This window comes from Diadema antillarum, unplaced genomic scaffold (assembly GCF_040938485.1).
Source record: "Diadema antillarum isolate AM-2024a unplaced genomic scaffold, OU_Dant_1.0 seq00000454_RagTag, whole genome shotgun sequence".
NCBI classification, from domain to species: Eukaryota; Metazoa; Echinodermata; class Echinoidea; order Diadematoida; family Diadematidae; genus Diadema; species Diadema antillarum.
This window is the reverse complement of record NW_027271426.1, coordinates 2,151,094-2,170,000: the sequence shown is the minus strand read 5'-3', so window position 1 is coordinate 2,170,000 and position 18,907 is coordinate 2,151,094. Positions and strand designations below refer to the sequence as shown.

At 35.3% G+C, this 18,907-nt stretch overlaps 1 protein-coding gene across 1 annotated transcript in view; it reads left to right on the top strand.

Moving 5' to 3' along the window:
• The window catches only part of LOC139732893 (uncharacterized), a 45,565-nt gene extending 27,050 nt beyond the window's left edge, over nt 1–18,515 (top strand). The window contains exons 3-7 of the mRNA XM_071643730.1: nt 8,878–9,060; nt 10,473–10,655; nt 12,036–12,218; nt 16,521–16,581; nt 18,433–18,515. Coding sequence (XP_071499831.1) covers nt 8,878–9,060; nt 10,473–10,655; nt 12,036–12,218; nt 16,521–16,581; nt 18,433–18,515 — 693 coding nt within the window. The remainder of the gene's footprint in view (nt 1–8,877; nt 9,061–10,472; nt 10,656–12,035; nt 12,219–16,520; nt 16,582–18,432) is intronic.
• The last annotated feature ends 392 nt before the right edge of the window (nt 18,516–18,907 follow it).

Genomic DNA, 18,907 nt, shown 5'->3' with positions numbered 1-18,907 from the left:
CAATTAAAAGTCGCACATGGCATCCTTACGTCTTCAACCGTCAACTATAAGCTTGGTATTGAAATCACTTAAGTAATTTCTTGTTTTCCTCCACAGTCCGTATAAATAAAAAAAAGGTAATCCAACTTTGAAGGGCTTCTATTTTCTAATTGTCAGTAATGGAGAGCGCGATGTTGGTTGTGAGGATAGGGAAACTCGTCGTCTTTCCTTTGATACCTGATTATTTTCACAAACATCATGCATGACTGAGCACATGAACTTAAAGTCAACAATGACAAATTGCACTTTTTCCAAGTTTGGGTGTTATAAGAGCAATGAACCATACTCATAGAAGTGATCAATGTGAAACGTAAGGTCACCATTGTGTGGAGGAATGTTCTGTAGAGACCACTTGTGCGGATGTAGTGCTAGGAGAAAAATTATGAGTATTACCTCATGATTGCTTTATTCCTGGGATGCATCTGTTACTTACTTTGGGAGTTTATACCATTTTCTTTTGAAAAACACTATTGATCTACTTATTGTATGCATCCATTTTTTTTTCTTTCTGTTATCAACTCAATCGGGGCACTGCATAATTGGTTATGCTTTCCATGACGCTACACAGTACATCAGGTAGTATTCTATCTTTATCTGACATTATGGCTACATTCTAATGCTGTCATGTTAATGGTCATTTACTGCTACGAACATACACATCTTCACCTAGACAACAGGTTGGGCAACCAATAACTCTGTTCTTTACATTATCTTTTTTTTTTTGAATGTCTTCATACAACATTTTTATTTTACTATATTTTTGTGAGTGTGGACGAAGAATTGAACCATCATTTCGTCCCATTGGGTCTTGCCCTTGTCAGTCCACTAAAAGGTCATTTTTCATTTCATTCCATTTCACTTCATTTATTAAGTTTCCACACAAACCATTGTGTCTACAACATCCATCCATGACAAACAAAGTATATGGCCTTTTTTACGATCAGTGGTGTAACTTTTGTATGCGGAGGGTCAAAATTTCAAACAAAATGTTTTTTTCATTATTCTGTTTGATTCCTGCTGGAAAGTATTCAAATTTTTGAAAAAATAACATTTCAGACCTTAAAGCTGAAGAGTTATTGGTGTAATCTAAGGAAAACCCTGGCACCTGAAGTAAATTTAAGCAAAATTTTGTTTTCATGAATTGCACCACAATGACAAAACTCTGTAGTCAAACTTCACCATGCAAAGTTTATATGGTTAACAACAATATATAGTTTGTGAATCAAAACTATTTGGGGGTTGAATATAAAGTGAATTTTTAAAAAAATACATGAGATTTATAAATTTTTGGTAAAAATACCAATTGACATGCAATTTTGAAGATTTTAACTATTTTATTGGAGGGCAAGCCAGGTCAAACTCTATACTATAACAAGTCTTTAAGAAGGGCTACCTTCCTATGTAGGTTAAATGAAATTCCAATCATTTCTTTGAATCTTGGATTTTTCACACATGGATGTTTCGGAGGTGACAGTTAACATAATAGAATGTTTCGGAGGTGACATTAATATTAATACTCAGTTTTTTGTAGAATTAGTGACAATAACACAAAACTTCTTCTTTTTATCAATGTTTTTAATAATTATAACTCGAGAACAAGAAATTAACTCCTGTTTCAAGCAGATAAACCACACAGAACAAGTGTTTTTTTACACTTCATTAATTAGCATGGGTACCGGTAGTTTGCCATCCATTTGGACGAAGGTTGTAAGCTAAATATTGTAATCTGAAGAAACATGGCATTCCATTTTCTACCTTAAATTGAGATAAGGGTGTGAGATCATTTTAGTAATGTTTCTTTGCTCTCAGAACATTTTATTCCACAACACCAGGGAAGAATCACTTCGTTTCAGAGGTGACATTCAATATTAACATTGTGTTGAAATATTCATTTACAGTAAGAATATGATGGACATAGTTAGATATTGTAACCTGAAGAAACATGGCATTCCATTTCCTACCTTAAACTGAAATGAGGGTGTAAGATCATTTTAGTAATGTTTCTTTGCTCTCAGAACATTTTATTCCACAACACCAGGGAAGAATAACTTTGTTTCGGAGGTGACATTCAATGTTAACATTGTGTTCAAGTATTCATATAGTATGTCCCCCCCCCCCCCAAATTTACAATTAGACTTTTTCATTGATAGCACCAAATATGATTAAATCAGCTAAAATCTACTTTGGGGTCTTAAATCATAACATCTTAGCTCTATTTTGCAGAAAGCCCCAGTCAATTTGGTTAAGTGGTCTCAAAGAAATGTGGATTGTTATAAAGGATGTCAGGAGTCTGATTCTTCCAAGTTTAGCACTTGGATGCTCTTGGAACTGCATATCAATGTGTAAACACAATATACAGAACTTGGAGGGAAGGGATTCCTGACATGCTCTACAAAAATCCTCATTTCTCTTTGACCTCTGAAGCAAATTGAATGGGGTTTTCTGTAAGGTGTGGGCAATGAGTTATAGTTTCAATCCCTCAAATTGTATTTTAGATTGATTCACTATCTTTAAAGTTATCGTTGCGGAGGGTACCATTGTAATTTTTTGGCGGGGACATAGGTTATGAATGCCAAAAGCAAAAATTCTTATTTGACTTGTATTATGTTTTTGTTTGCACATAGTATTGTAAATAGATTAATTCAAGGATGTTCATGTATTCTTCATCATTCTTGATAGCCACCATACAAATGTTATAATACTGGTGAAAGGTGTTTGGTTCATCTGGGATAAATTTTCTATATACCAGATTCATTTAAACTGTTGACATTACTAAAATATATTTTATGTATCTTTCTGAATTGCTTGAAAATTACCTGCAAATCATATATATTAGTCACTTTTGAGAGTAAAAAGTATAAGATACGAAAAAATCATTTTATTGTTTTGGAGGTGACACAACACAGAGACAACCCAACTTCTCAGGTGTTAACTAATAATATATTGTGAACATTCATGTCTTTCCTCATGGCTTTAACTTTCAAATATAAGCTCTTTCTTTCAGTTCTTACTTGTTATTTTGTTTAGTTATTCTCTTTCATGATAGTGGATACCAGCTCATATTTTGTTTTAGATTGTAATTCATAATACTAATCTTTAGCAAGTTTTTACAGTTTGGTTAAGACAACAATTTGTGACACTGCACCTCAAAACAAACAAAAAGTCGCCAGACATGAATTTTTAGTTAAGACCATATTCTGAAAGAGCAGACTTTAAGCTTTAAAATGATGTATAACCCAAATCAAATGGACTCTCCTAACCTATCTAAATATTGGAAAGAAAGCACAAACTCAGGAAAAGTGTGAAATGAGAAAAGAGGCTCTGAAGTACAGTGTCTATTCAAGCGCTTAATCTTTACCAAACAGTGCTGGCTGTGCGATGAATGGGACAAAAAACAGGAAGTAAACCACCAGAGTGACAACAATGAATGGATTATCAGATTAAACTGAAATTAGTATGCCTCATTAACACCTTCTGTCCATAATTAACGCCAATTTTCAAAGCAGTAGTACTATCCTTTCAAAAGTTATTAGAGTTGAAAGTGAAGACTGTGGACAGGGTTTATCAGAAATGAAAAAGGGATTCTAAAGAAACACCTAATCACACTATTCTACCAAAAATGCTCGAGATAAACTGCTAAAAAAAACACACTTTCCTGCCCGTTTTATGATACCAAATTTTAGCATAATGTAAAAGAAGACCCGCTCTTTCAGAAAATATGAAAAAATCAAGTTCGGCTAGGTTGACCCATTTCACTTATTTTCAGTCCTCACGCAAAATCAGTGTGTGCGACTTTATGTTCGTTTTGAGGTGCACGGTCACATTTGTGTTTCCCAGCTGAAGAGAGCAGCATAATGCTTTTGTGTGAACTTATGGGGATTTTTTTTTTTTTTGTTCAGTAATTTTCCCCATCAACTTCACAGAAGGTCCCGGACACAAACTGGTCTCAAATAACCCTATAAGGGACCGAAAAAGGACAAGTTCACCTCAATAGACACGAGGGTTGAGTAAATACAGCAATATTAGTAAAACACATCAGTGAGAGTTTGAGGAAAATAAGGCAATCCGTTCCAGAGTTATGGATTTTTGAAGTTTCTGCTCAGTCAAAGCTGAATGAGAAGACTTCTACAGCTTGTGATGTCACACGTGTACAAGGATATAGAGAAAGTATCAAGAAAATTCAACATATTTTCACTTTTCTTGCATAACAAAAGAACACTTGACTTCTCTCTTTTGGAAGGCAGGGTGAATAATATTGCCCTAACATACATCAGTAGCAAGTTGAAGAAATGTGCACTTTTTTCAAAAAGTAAAGTTTTGTGAAATTCACTTATATTTTCTTTATATCGTTGTATGCATGTGACATCATACACTGTCGTAGTCGTCTCATCCAGCAGTGATTGCATAGATACTTTAAAAAAGCCCATAACTTTTGAATGGCTTGTCCAATTTCCCAAACTTTCAATGATGTGTTCTACTAATGTTGTTGCATTCACTCAATCCACATGTATATAAAGGTGGACTTGTCCTTTAAGAAACCATTTTCTTTTCCTTGAAATTCCAGTACTTAAAGCCAAATTCTAAGATAAAACATAATAACAAAACAAGGTAAACACGTCATCAAAATTATATTGAGATAGAACTACAAATCTTGTTTTTGGATCTTTCCCTTTCCAGTCCTGGTGACTTGTTCCTCTGTTCACTTTAGTTGTCAGATAACTTCAATAATCTTAAAAAATACAATGTCATAAACAGTTGGCTCAACTTGGAAAATGTAATAAGTATTGTCATATTAAAAAAAAAATCACATAATTTTGTTTATGATTACCCCGTTGTACATGGAAAAACAACAACTAAGAATTCAAGAACAAGTTGTGCACCAGCTATAGGCATGTGGCCTTTTTGTGGAGTTTGATTATTTTATGATTTTTTTAAGATTGTGGATTAGGGCATGCATGAACTGCCACCTGTATCACTTTGGTATCAAGGGAATTCTGGTCAGCTAGGTATACAAAAGTCACTTCTATTGTGATGATTTTGTAGATATTAAATGTATTTGAAAATGTTGATAGATAGTGAAAAGGAACTGAAGTCTTGCCTTTCACTATCACATAACAATATGGTGTTAACAAACAATGTCACCTCCGAAACACAAGAAAAAGCAACCTACATGGAAAGCTGTGATTGGTAAATCTTCACAACTAAATTGCTTAAATTGGAAATCAAGCTTCTAAGATGAAAGCATCTATATGTTTACTTAACTAAAGCAGGAGAATTGATCTTGATTACAATATTATATATACAACAGATCGGTGTATTTTGTGCATTCTCTTTGTTAAAAAAGTGAAAAAATGTAAATTTGCCCTAAAACCTACAGTATAGTAATAGAAATAAGAGTGAGAGTGTGTTAGTTGATTTCTCCGCTTTGAGACTTATGTTACTAAAATAAATGAAACCATTGGTGTACATAATATGGTTTCTCTTCAATAGAAATGAGCAAAAACTCTTGTTAACAGTGTTTTGTCACCTCCGAAACAGTAATTTTTAGTTTTTATTAGATCTTTTATTAATATCTAGAAAATTCTTACTTCCTGTTGCCATATTACTATTTTCATCCAAAAGAGATTCCTGTCAATTGGACAGAATCAAACAAAATTGCTTTGTCTTTGAGAAATTATCAAATATAATACGCTTGTTGTTTCGGAGGTGACGATTGTTTCGGAGGTGACAAGTGTTAACGGAAAATTGTAAATTGCTCCGAAATGAAAACAACAGGCTATATTTCTACTACCTTCCTTCAGAGATAATGTGAGGGGATATGTTACATTTTTGTAGATGTAATGTATAACTGATGTCAAGAATAAAAAAATCAAATACATAAATCTCTTGTCTCGGAGGTGACAGAAAAGTAAACGGAAAAGTTGCATAAATTTATAAACACTCACCAAAAAATGATAAGTTATTTGAATCAAATAATCTTTGGATCAAAGTTAAGTCAGATTGATTACTATTCTGTTTTGAAGGAAATTAGCAAAGTTGAATTTTATAATTGTGAGCAAGAGCTAACTCAAAAGAGGGGTTAATTGTTAACGGAAAATGTCACCTCCGAAACATAAAGTTTGGACAATTTCAGTCCTTAAAGAAGACAAAGCAGAACCTGGTAAACATAATAGTTCTTAATGTTGGATACCTGTCTATCACCACAACAACAAAAATAATGAAAAGGAATAAACAATTTAATATGCTAGGTCTGACAAAAAAGCCATGTCAGAGTGCATACACCAAAAGTGTTGGATTCCAAGCATGTAAGTGCATGCCACATCTGAAAGGAAAAGAGAGGAAAGTTCATTAAGGTACCCAAGGTAGACACTGTGGGTGGTAAGTTTATGAGAAAAAATAATGCATATCTGTCAGTGTATAAGAAAGTTATACACCAATTAGTGCCAAAACCGTGTTTTACACCACTGATTGTAAAAATGGCCATATACAAAATCATGGCACAAAATCAAATGAAATCACGATTACATTACATTCATAACTAATAAATACAATTGTGTGTGGTGGGAATCTTGCTCTTTGACGAATTTTACTCATTCCATGAGCATGCTGTTGATATGACCATGACAATATTGATCACAACTTGACCCCCCCCCCCAAAAAAAAAATAAAATAAAATAAAAAAATAAAAAAATAAAAATAAAAAAATAATATAAATAATAATGGGTAAGATTGATAATTTCCTTGAGCCACTGACTCAGCTAACAGGGTCTGTATACTCCTTTCGCTCTATATAGCTTTGTATAAATGAGAGTACCTTTTGCTGCTTTCAATTAAATCATTATCATCGTAACATAATCAGGTCGGGCTACCGTTCCCATAGTCTAGCGGGTGACTTATTTTTAGCCTGAATCACTCCTTGAGGGAAGCATTAAAAAAAAAATCACCATCACCGAGACATAACCCTTTTTTGAACTCAAATCCTTAAAATAGGCTGATAGCGTGACGAGGTCAGTTTCATCCAGAATAATATTATTGACACTTTTGTCAGAATTGCACCAATCTCAATATGCGATAGTAATAAACTCTACCATTTTGTTGTCTACGCGACATGAGATCTATGTGATTGTATGTTGCGGTTCTGAACGTCTGAACGTGCGTTTTGAATACAAGAAAAAGTTTTAAATAAAATATTACGGTAACAAAACCAATTCTACCCGAAATACGCTTTAGAATAGTCGCTATATTACGTTTCTCAATGTGCGATATCTAGAGTTTCTTCAAAGAAATAATCAGTATAGTTGGGTCAGATTTGTTAATGTAAATTTTCCGACGAAATAAGTTTCCCAATAATTCAACTTTGGGTTCTAATTCCGATGGAATCCCGATGGAATCAATTTTTTACTGATAAATAATTTTCATTTTGATCAGTTTTTTGTTTGCGTTTGTTATAATGCATAAGTCTTAACAATCTGTATTTTCCCATAAAGAGATAGGTCTCTATAGGTGTCCAAATATACAGTTGTGACTTGATACTCATCAAAATTATGATAATGGCACCTTCCAGTCGTGAAAAGAGTACGAAATATCTATTCCTAAAACAGTGAGAGTAGATACAAGATTCTACATTTCTAAATTGGTGCACGTCCGTTTTGGGTGCAGTATGTGAAGGACCAATTCGCATCACTTTTGTCGTTTTGGGGCAACTGTTAACTCTGTTTAATACTTTTATTAACGTCTTAATACAATATCACTTGATTTTACTAAGTCCTCTTGTGACTGTGAAAGAAGATTTTGCACAACCATTTCGTCCCGTTGGGTCCTGCCCTTGTTGGTCCACCAGGGCCATCTTTACTCATTTACCAATTTTATCCTGCCCATGCTGTTTATATAAATCTGACACTATTGGTGAGAACCTGAAAAAAAAAAATCAAGACGAAACCCCCTCCCCCCCCCCCCCCCCCAAAAAAAAAGAATCCAAACAAAAGTAAGGACTGTCTAGCTATAATGACCAGGGAGGGGATAACCAGAAAAAGTGAGCCACTGACTCAACTCATCTCTACGCAAACACTTCACATTTGCAATTTTTTCCTTTTTCTTTTCCCCGTCATTCTTTCCTCCCTCTGTCTTTATCGCCACTCAGTGAGTGGTGACTTTATAATTATTCTTACAATTTCGTATTGTATAGACAATCGTTTCTGAGTCCATTGTCCTCGTAAAGCGATTGCTTATGTTAATGTCTCCTGAATTTCTGTACATCAAGAGTTGTTCAATTTTTCTTTGAACTACAGATATACAGAATCCTATGTTTGCATATAGCATTAGATATTGCCTGTTTATTATCATTTTACATTGTGTAAGAAAAAATGAATTAATCATTTATTTGTTTTAACTGTCAGATTCAATTTATACTGTGATCAATTCGTTCAATTGAATTTGTATTACATTTATGTATGAAAAAGAAATTCAGAAATCAAATCAAATCAATCAAAATTGACTGAGTCTGTACACTCCTCTTGCTCTATGTATAAAGGAGAGTATGTATTTTTGGTACTTTCAATAACCTGATAATGTCATTTAGTGATATCGTAACATATAATCATGTGAGTATGGTAAGTATGATGATCAATAATGACCACGTGACTGCCACCATGCACCAATATGAAAGAAGTCGGGTTACCATTCCCACTGCCACCAGCATCCGTTCCTTTAGAATGGGATACATCGGCCTTCTATCCACCTTTACATTGGTCTCTTCGCTTCCTCTTTGATTTTCACATGATTTCATTATTTCTTCGCCTGTAAGTCTTCACAATATCTTAATTTGCTTTCCTCCCTCAGATTGAAGATCTGACCTTAGTTTTTTACGACAGTGATAAGGATTTTGAAAAGCAGCCCTCGGTGGGAGGAGACTTGGCCCAATGGGTGTTTGCTCTGCCACGTCTTTCGAAGTTCAGTCTGGGATGTTCCTACTTACCAGATAGTTTCCTCTCAACAGCTGTCACCTCAGCATCATCGTGCCAGGTAACGTAGTCTTTGACTATAGTTGATATGAGTCATTTAGTGTGGGAAGGATGTATAATTTCTTCTTTAGAAAATGAAAAAGAACCTGGTATGTGTGATTTATTTGTCGGCTGTAATTCCTTTGCAAATTAACCTCATTCTGTTTAACATTGATTAAACAATGTTTGCAACTCTAGTCCTCCTCAGCATTATGACACTCAATGTATTAACAAAAGAATAGGTTTAGACACTTTTCTTGCCAGAGAAAATGTATTAAAAGATAAAGATAATCACTTCCGAAATACAATCCTTGGCCGGATGGGTTTTACACAGTCTTTACTTTTCTGGTGATACACACGTTTCTCTACGATAAGTTTGATTACCGGTATTAAATTTCTGCTATGACACAAGCACTGCGCAACGTGGAGAGAGAGAGAGAGAGAGAGAGAGAGATAGAGAGAGAGAGGGGGGGAGAGAGAGAGAGAGAGATAGACAGAGAGAGAGAGGGGGAGAGAGAGAGAGAGAGAGAGAAGAGAATGTGGGGGGAGGGAGGAGGGATAAGATCCCCATAGATACGGTGATGTGGTAGGGTCGCTGTACTATTATTCCCAGGAAATTAACATTGTGCACATTTTATTTATTTATTTATTTATTTATTTATTTATTTATTTGTTTATTCATTTATTTTCTTTCAGGGAAATTCTTCCCTCCTTTTCTTTTTATCGTCACTCAGTGAGTGGTGACTTTTATGATTATTCTTACAATGTTGTATTGTTTGGACTATCATTTCTCAGGCCATTGTCCTCGTCAAGCGTTTGCTTATGGTGATGGTCTCCTGAATTTCTGTACATCAAGAGTTGTTCAATTTTTCTTTGAACTACAGATATACAGAATCCTATGTTTGCATATAGCATTAGATATTGCCTGTTTATTGTCATTTTACATTGTGTAAGAAAAAATGAATTAATCATTTATTTGTTTTAACTGTCAGATTCAATTTATACTGTGATCAATTCGTTCAATTGAATTTGTATTACATTTATGTATGAAAAAGAAATTCAGAAATCAAATCAAATCAAGCAAAATTGACTGAGTCTGTTCACTCCTCTTGCTCTATGTATAAAGGAGAGTATGTATTTTTGGTACTTTCAATAACCTGATAATGTCATTTAGTGATATCGTAACATATAATCATGTGAGTATGGTAAGTATGATGATCAATAATGACCACGTGACTGCCACCATGCACCAATATGAAAGAAGTCGGGTTACCATTCCCACTGCCACCAGCATCCGTTCCTTTAGAATGGGATACATCGGCCTTCTATCCACCTTTACATTGGTCTCTTCGCTTCCTCTTTGATTTTCACATGATTTCATTATTTCTTCGCCTGTAAGTCTTCACAATATCTTAATTTGCTTTCCTCCCTCAGATTGAAGATCTGACCTTAGTTTTTTACGACAGTGATAAGGATTTTGAAAAGCAGCCCTCGGTGGGAGGAGACTTGGCCCAATGGGTGTTTGCTCTGCCACGTCTTTCGAAGTTCAGTCTGGGATGTTCCTACTTACCAGATAGTTTCCTCTCAACAGCTGTCACCTCAGCATCATCGTGCCAGGTAACGTAGTCTTTGACTATAGTTGATATGAGTCATTTAGTGTGGGAAGGATGTATAATTTCTTCTTTAGAAAATGAAAAAGAACCTGGTATGTGTGATTTATTTGTCGGCTGTAATTCCTTTGCAAATTAACCTCATTCTGTTTAACATTGATTAAACAATGTTTGCAACTCTAGTCCTCCTCAGCATTATGACACTCAATGTATTAACAAAAGAATAGGTTTAGACACTTTTCTTGCCAGAGAAAATGTATTAAAAGATAAAGATAATCACTTCCGAAATACGATCCTTGGCCGGATGGGTTTTACACAGTCTTTACTTTTCTGGTGATACACACGTTTCTCTACGATAAGTTTGATTACCGGTATTAAATTTCTGCTATGACACAAACACTGCGCAACGTGGAGAGAGAGAGAGAGAGAGAGAGAGAGAGAGAGATAGACACAGAGAGAGAGAGAGGGAGAGAGAGAGAGAGAGAGAGAAGAGAATGTGGGGGGAGGGAGGAGGGATAAGATCCCCATAGATACGGTGATGTGGTAGGGTCGCTGTACTATTATTCCCAGGAAATTAACATTGTGCACATTTTATTTATTTATTTATTTATTTATTTATTTATTTGTTTATTCATTTATTTTCTTTCAGGGAAATTCTTCCCTCCTTTTCTTTTTATCGTCACTCAGTGAGTGGTGACTTTTATGATTATTCTTACAATGTTGTATTGTTTGGACTATCATTTCTCAGGCCATTGTCCTCGTCAAGCGTTTGCTTATGGTGATGGTCTCCTGAATTTCTGTACATCAAGAGTTGTTCAATTTTTCTTTGAACTACAGATATACAGAATCCTATGTTTGCATATAGCATTAGATATTGCCTGTTTATTATCATTTTACATTGTGTAAGAAAAAATGAATTAATCATTTATTTGTTTTAACTGTCAGATTCAATTTATACTGTGATCAATTCGTTCAATTGAATTTGTATTACATTTATGTATGAAAAAGAAATTCAGAAATCAAATCAAATCAATCAAAATTGACTGAGTCTGTACACTCCTCTTGCTCTATGTATAAAGGAGAGTATGTATTTTTGGTACTTTCAATAACCTGATAATGTCATTTAGTGATATCGTAACATATAATCATGTGAGTATGGTAAGTATGATGATCAATAATGACCACGTGACTGCCACCATGCACCAATATGAAAGAAGTCGGGTTACCATTCCCACTGCCACCAGCATCCGTTCCTTTAGAATGGGATACATCGGCCTTCTATCCACCTTTACATTGGTCTCTTCGCTTCCTCTTTGATTTTCACATGATTTCATTATTTCTTCGCCTGTAAGTCTTCACAATATCTTAATTTGCTTTCCTCCCTCAGATTGAAGATCTGACCTTAGTTTTTTGCGACAGTGATAAGGATTTTGAAAAGCAGCCCTCGGTGGGAGGAGACTTGGCCCAATGGGTGTTTGCTCTGCCACGTCTTTCGAAGTTCAGTCTGGGATGTTCCTACTTACCAGATAGTTTCCTCTCAACAGCTGTCACCTCAGCATCATCGTGCCAGGTAACGTAGTCTTTGACTATAGTTGATATGAGTCATTTAGTGTGGGAAGGATGTATAATTTCTTCTTTAGAAAATGAAAAAGAACCTGGTATGTGCGATTTATTTGTCGGCTGTAATTCCTTTGCAAATTAACCTCATTCTGTTTAACATTGATTAAACAATGTTTGCAACTCTAGTCCTCCTCAGCATTATGACACTCAATGTATTAACAAAAGAATAGGTTTAGACACTTTTCTTGCCAGAGAAAATGTATTAAAAGATAAAGATAATCACTTCCGAAATACAATCCTTGGCCGGATGGGTTTTACACAGTCTTTACTTTTCTGGTGATACACACGTTTCTCTACGATAAGTTTGATTACCGGTATTAAATTTCTGCTATGACACAAACACTGCGCAACGTGGAGAGAGAGAGAGAGAGAGAGAGAGATAGACAGAGAGAGAGAGAGAGGGAGAGAGAGAGAGAGAGAGAGAGAAGAGAATGTGGGGGGAGGGAGGAGGGATAAGATCCCCATAGATACGGTGATGTGGTAGGGTCGCTGTACTATTATTCCCAGGAAATTAACATTGTGCACATTTTATTTATTTATTTATTTATTTATTTATTTATTTATTTGTTTATTAATTTATTTTCTTTCAGGGAAATTCTTCCCTCCTTTTCTTTTTATCGTCACTCAGTGAGTGGTGACTTTTATGATTATTCTTACAATGTTGTATTGTTTGGACTATCATTTCTCAGGCCATTGTCCTCGTCAAGCGTTTGCTTATGGTGATGGTCTCCTGAATTTCTGTACATCAAGAGTTGCTTAATTTTTCTTTGAACGACAGATATACGAGATCATATCATGTTTGCATAAATATGATATATACATAAAATAATGCTTGTTTGTTTTCGTTTTGCATTGTGTTAGAACAAATGTTTTATATCTGAAATTATCATTTATTTGCTTTAACTGTCAGATTCAAATTATACTGTGATCAATCTACCCTAGTTCGTTCAATTGACTTTGTATGTCTTTTATGTATGGAAAAGAAACTCAGAAATCATATCATATCAATCTAGATTGACTGAGTCTGCTCACTCCTTATGCTCTATGTATAAAGGAGAATATCATATTTCTGGTACTTTCAATAACCTATGATAATGTCATTTAGTGTTATGTAACATATAATCATTTGAGTATGGTAAATAAATTATGATAATCAACAATGACCACGTGACTGCCATCATGCACCAATGAGAAAGAAGACGGGTTACCATTCCCAAATTTCTGATGATACACACGTTTCCATACGATAAGTTTGATTATCGGTATTAAATTTCTGCTTTGACACAAACGGTGCGCAAGCGTAGTGAGAGAGAGCGGGGGGAGAGAGAGAGGGAGAGAGAGAGAGAGTGAGAGAGAGAGAGAGAGAGAGAGAAGAGAATGTGGGGTGGGATAAGATCCCTATAGATGGGGTGATGTGGTAGTGCCGCTGTTCTATTATTACCAGGAAATGAACATTGTTCACATTTTATTTATTCATTTATTTATTTATTTATCTATTTTAGTATTTATTTCATATTTATTTATTTTTCTTCAGGAAGGGAGTAGAAAAAGGACTGCTAGGGCATCGTAACACAACAGAGGCACCGACACATACGTACGTGTGGCGGGCCAATAAACAATGACTGATAAATAAAAGAAAAGACTAAACAAATGATGACATGTTAATCTTAGCTGTAAATAAGCAAATCTAGGTTAATTGCTTCACTAAAATTAACAAGTTACCCGGGGTTAACGTTTATTTGAGTGGAAGGAAGTCAAATACAATTGTCTTCAGAGATGTCAATGTTCGCATACTTTGGGGGATAACACATTCCGTGGAGGTACGTGAGTGCAAGTCCACGATATCAATGTGCTATACAGTATGTCCCCCCCCCCCCCCCAAAAAAAAAAAAAAAATACAATCAAATTTTCGCATTGATAACACCCAATATGATTAAACTGTCTAAATGCTACTTCAGGGTCTTAAAATATAACATCTTAGCTCTATTTTGCAAAAAAAAAAAAAAAAAAAATCATTCAATTAAGCGGTCACAGAGAAATGTGAAAAAGTTGTAAAGCATGTCATGAGTCTGATTCTTCCAAGTTTAGCATTCCGATGCTTTTGTGTGTGAATACAATAGACAGAACTTGGAGGGAAGACATTCTCGGCAATCTCTACAAAATTCCTCATAAGATGTGGACAATGAGTTATAGTTTCATACCCTGAATTTTTATTTGGATTGATTAACTATTTTTAAAGATGTCATTGCGGAGGGTCCCATTGTATTTTTTTTTTGGGGGGGGGTGGGAGGACATACGGTATAAGTTCACAAAGTGTTTGTTTATTTGTTTGTTTTTCAAATCACAGTGACATGATATTATTATTGAATTTATTTGAATAATATTTTTCTGTTTTTGCAACCAAAAGCGATAACCTCAAAACATAACTGTCTTTGCTGGATATCCATGGCGAAACATACACGAAATTTACAGCAGGATTTGATCTGTGTTAAGCATTAGCATAAACATGGCAATCATCTCGCAAACTCTTGGAAGACCAGGTCATGTCATAATGTGCTCATCGTATTCATATGTATAAAAGGAGAGTACCTTTTTGCTACTTTTAATAATCGTTATTGGTGTCATCACATCATATAAGTGTGTTGATTATGTGAAAAAGAATGATAATAAAGTGTTTGGAGGGTTACGTAAATTCTTCTTCGAAAAGGAGAACGAACCGGGTATGTGTGATTTATAATTATGTCGGAATTTAATTCCTTTGCAAATAAATCTTTTTTTTTTACATTGATTAAACAATGATTGTTACTCTTATAGTACCTCCTTACCATTAGGGTATTTAATGTATGAACGAAAGCAATGGTATGGACACTTTTCATGCAATGAAAAATATACTGAAATGTAAACATAATCAATTCCAAAATAAATAAACTTTATCCGGATGGGCTGCACACAGATAAAAGTTCAGACCAGGTAATTGAATGGAACCAAACAAGGGAAGAGGGGTATGCCTATATAATTAAGAAATGAAAGAGACAGAAAACTATAACGCAAACCATAATTGTGACCAAGCTATCATTTTGTTTCCAAAGTATATAGGACATGTATGAGTGCATAGAAGGATACACTTACACCTTATAACATAAATGCTACTCGAGGACGTCGAGTCATACAGTCTTAATGATAATCGAGAAAGCAATGTGACGCCCTCCTTTTATCAGACGGTTTATTCTCTCCTGGATTTACTGTAATGTTTGATGTTCCAGTCATTGACCATTCATAGAGAATGACAGGTCACCTTTATCACAGCTATTATGTCTAATATCCAGGCTTCATTGAGTTACTCAATATCTATAAGGACGATATTATTGTATTAATATATCACTACGTCATTATTTGATGATTATGTAGTATAGCTACATGTACAAATTAATAACATTATCCATGCTATAAAAGAACATTACGAAAACGTCGAGAATCAGAAACAGACAAAAGAAAATGAGTATTGAGGTCTGTGCTTAAAAGTTCATAACTGATTATTTGTTCTCTCTTACTGTTACAGATCAGCGAATTGAAAATATATAAATTATCGTCAGAAGAACGATTCGTCTCAGAGTCAGCAGCAGCAAATTTGGCTGAATTTCTTTGTCGTCTGCCCCATCTTACACGTGCCGGTCTCCTACGGGTGAACCTTCCAAGGACATTCTTTAAGACAATTGCCTCACAGGCTTCACGCTGTAAAGTAAGAATTAGTCATTTTCATCCGTCCAGCACTGTCTTGTTCAAAACAGAGGGGGGGGGGGGGGGATGGAGGGGCAACATCTAACATCAAGACATTGATGTCGTGACTTATCATTGCAACAATTATGTCTTCGTGGTGGCAACAGTTTCCAAAGTCTATCAATCCAGATAGAAGTATTCGTATACTTCCCCAATGCCAATGGCAGATATGGTGAGATTTGAAAGTAAAAATGAAAAAAAAAATCTGAATATTCTAAGCGTTGGCATTGTAATCATGTGTATTCGCAATCCGTCCCGACACCCGATAATCAATTGAAGTTTTTGTTAAAGAAAATTAAAATGAGAACTTTCGGCATCGAAGGTGGACGTGGCAGTCCATAATTAGCAATAATGCGTGATTAAATTCATATTCGGTATGCTGCCATGAAACATTTTTTTTTCAGAGGAAATCAAAATTGATTGTATTGATATAGAATGTGTTCCTTTTTCTATATCATTGTTAATCATGCTCTAGATGGAGTGCATCACCATCAATTTCAAGCCGCTGAGCGAGTTGCTGGGTGACTATGAAGGAGGCACAGAGGTATACATAATACTTGTGATTTTCACCTCATCAATTATAACGCATGAAATTGTAGTAAAGCATTGTAGCTTATTAAAGGATAAGCTAGCATAACCTAAATCAGTGGGAAAGCTGGTGGAAACAATAAAAAAGAAGGAGAGGAAATCAAATGCCCCATTGAAAACTGCACAAACTGGAAACATGTATTCCATCATTAGCAGCGCCCTTTACGTATTATACATAAGCAAATTTCCACATTTTTAAAGCCATATTTTTGCAGCAAGGATTTTGCATTATATCATCTTGTGATGGCAACATATATCTTTTTGTTTCTTACACTATAACAGTACATCTTGAAGACCTCGCCACTTCAGTTTCACTTGATGTACTTTATGTTACTGTCACAATAATAGAGCCCGCCCTCTTTCGTTCACAACTTTGATTATCTGTCTGTCATTACATAGGGCACGAAGACAGTAACTAGAATGGCCGGTGGCTATCTATGCACCTTTGAGATTTTCATGTCAGGGCACTCCTTGCTAATACTGTCAAGGCAACTTTGAAAATGTTTCGACCACAAGTCACAATGCGCACGACCATAATTATGACGTTTGGAAGGAGTGATATCATTTATTCTAAATCGCTACCAAACACATCCTCAAGCTTTAGTCAGCATTGGAAAATAGTCTGATAATAAATCTCTTACGAATAGCACGTTCCCCAAAGAATTATGACAGTATAATAAGTCGCATTCCTTCCACTTGTTGAAGATGATTTATGAAATTCCAATAAGAATTAAAATAATTTTCATGAATACTATAATGGTCATTCGTGAAGAGAAAGAAGAAGGATAATAAATGGTGAGAAAAATGGAAAAAGAAGTGAAGGTACATCGTTGATGTGCTTTCAACTTTACATTGAGATAGTAATAAAGTGGGGAAAAAAATCTCTGATACCTTCATGTTTTTACCAAGATAATGCCAGTAACTTTTGAGATGAAAAAAAAAAAGATTGGTATAGTCATATTTCAGTCAGAAAAATGAGTTGAATTTCAACATTAGCTAGTATTTTGTTACCATGGATTGGAGTAGATTTAGACATTATAACTTGACATAGAGGGGAGCAAAGCACCTCCTACATCACTGATGCATGTCGATGGTTTGGCGTAGGCTGTTGGGAAGTGTTGATACCGACGTCCAATAGCACGTCGTCGCTCATAAAAAAAAAGAAAAAAAAAACTTTTCGCAACGCACGCTGCTGCTTGCGCAATATGTAAAGTTAGCTTTCTACTTTTGTTGCACTCAGACTTGGGCAAAATTAGGTTGCTTACTTCAATTTAAGATTTTCTAGACAGTCACGAGCACGGCGCAAAGCTTTAGCTATTTTGAGTGAATACATACAACGCCACTTTTTTCAGCTCAGTTCAGTTCTGTTTTTATTTTTCCATCCGGCAAGGAGTGAAACAAAGCAGGCGAAAAACAATCACATAGCTTGATCAATTCCAATCAAAGAGAAGAAGGTACGAAATGAAAACTGAAGGGTGTAATACATGGATCACTCAAAAAATGACAAATAAGTGATACATCATCGTTATTCAAACCGTATTTACAGTGAATTTTAAAGTACAGAAAATACAATTCCAGGCAAATCTTCGCGTAAAATGTGTAGATCGAAGGTGCAGAGGAGAAAGACTGGCCAAACTAAAATATTGTCCCGTAAGCTGAGAGTGAAACGGGCAATACTGACAATAAGGGTTGTCGTAACCGCCGTAACTTATTTGGATCCGACAAGAATTCTCATGTCATCTCTATAACTATCTGACAAAACTTGGTTATTTTGCTGATCTCCTCTCACTCTCCAATAGAAACCCACTTAATGACAGCGATTAAGAAGGCTAGAGCAGCCACGGAACAGGACAAGGTTGTGCTCAAGAACACAAGCTCTTGACGACTCTTAGACAAACGGCCATGGTGGAAGTATGTTACTATTCGAGGAGTGTGTTTCTTGAGAGGACCAGGAAAAGAAAGGACTCGTGAAAGAGGAGAAAGAGAAAAAGCAGGAGAACAAAATAAATGCTGGAGAAAGTTCTTAGACATTGATAGACAAGAAGCCACAAAATTAGCACAAAGCATTCCAGTGGAAAATTGTCCATTTTGTATAAAATGTATTATACTGTTTCTTATTTCCTTTTTGAAATTCTGAGGCTGTCATCACTATCAAGCATGTGCTTAGGCCTATAGAAGGCAGGCTCCTGCACGTGTTTTCTTCCTTTTCATTCTGAAGCAAATGTATCCTCGATTCCTTTGATCTCGTTGTTATGTTTATACTTTAAAGATTGT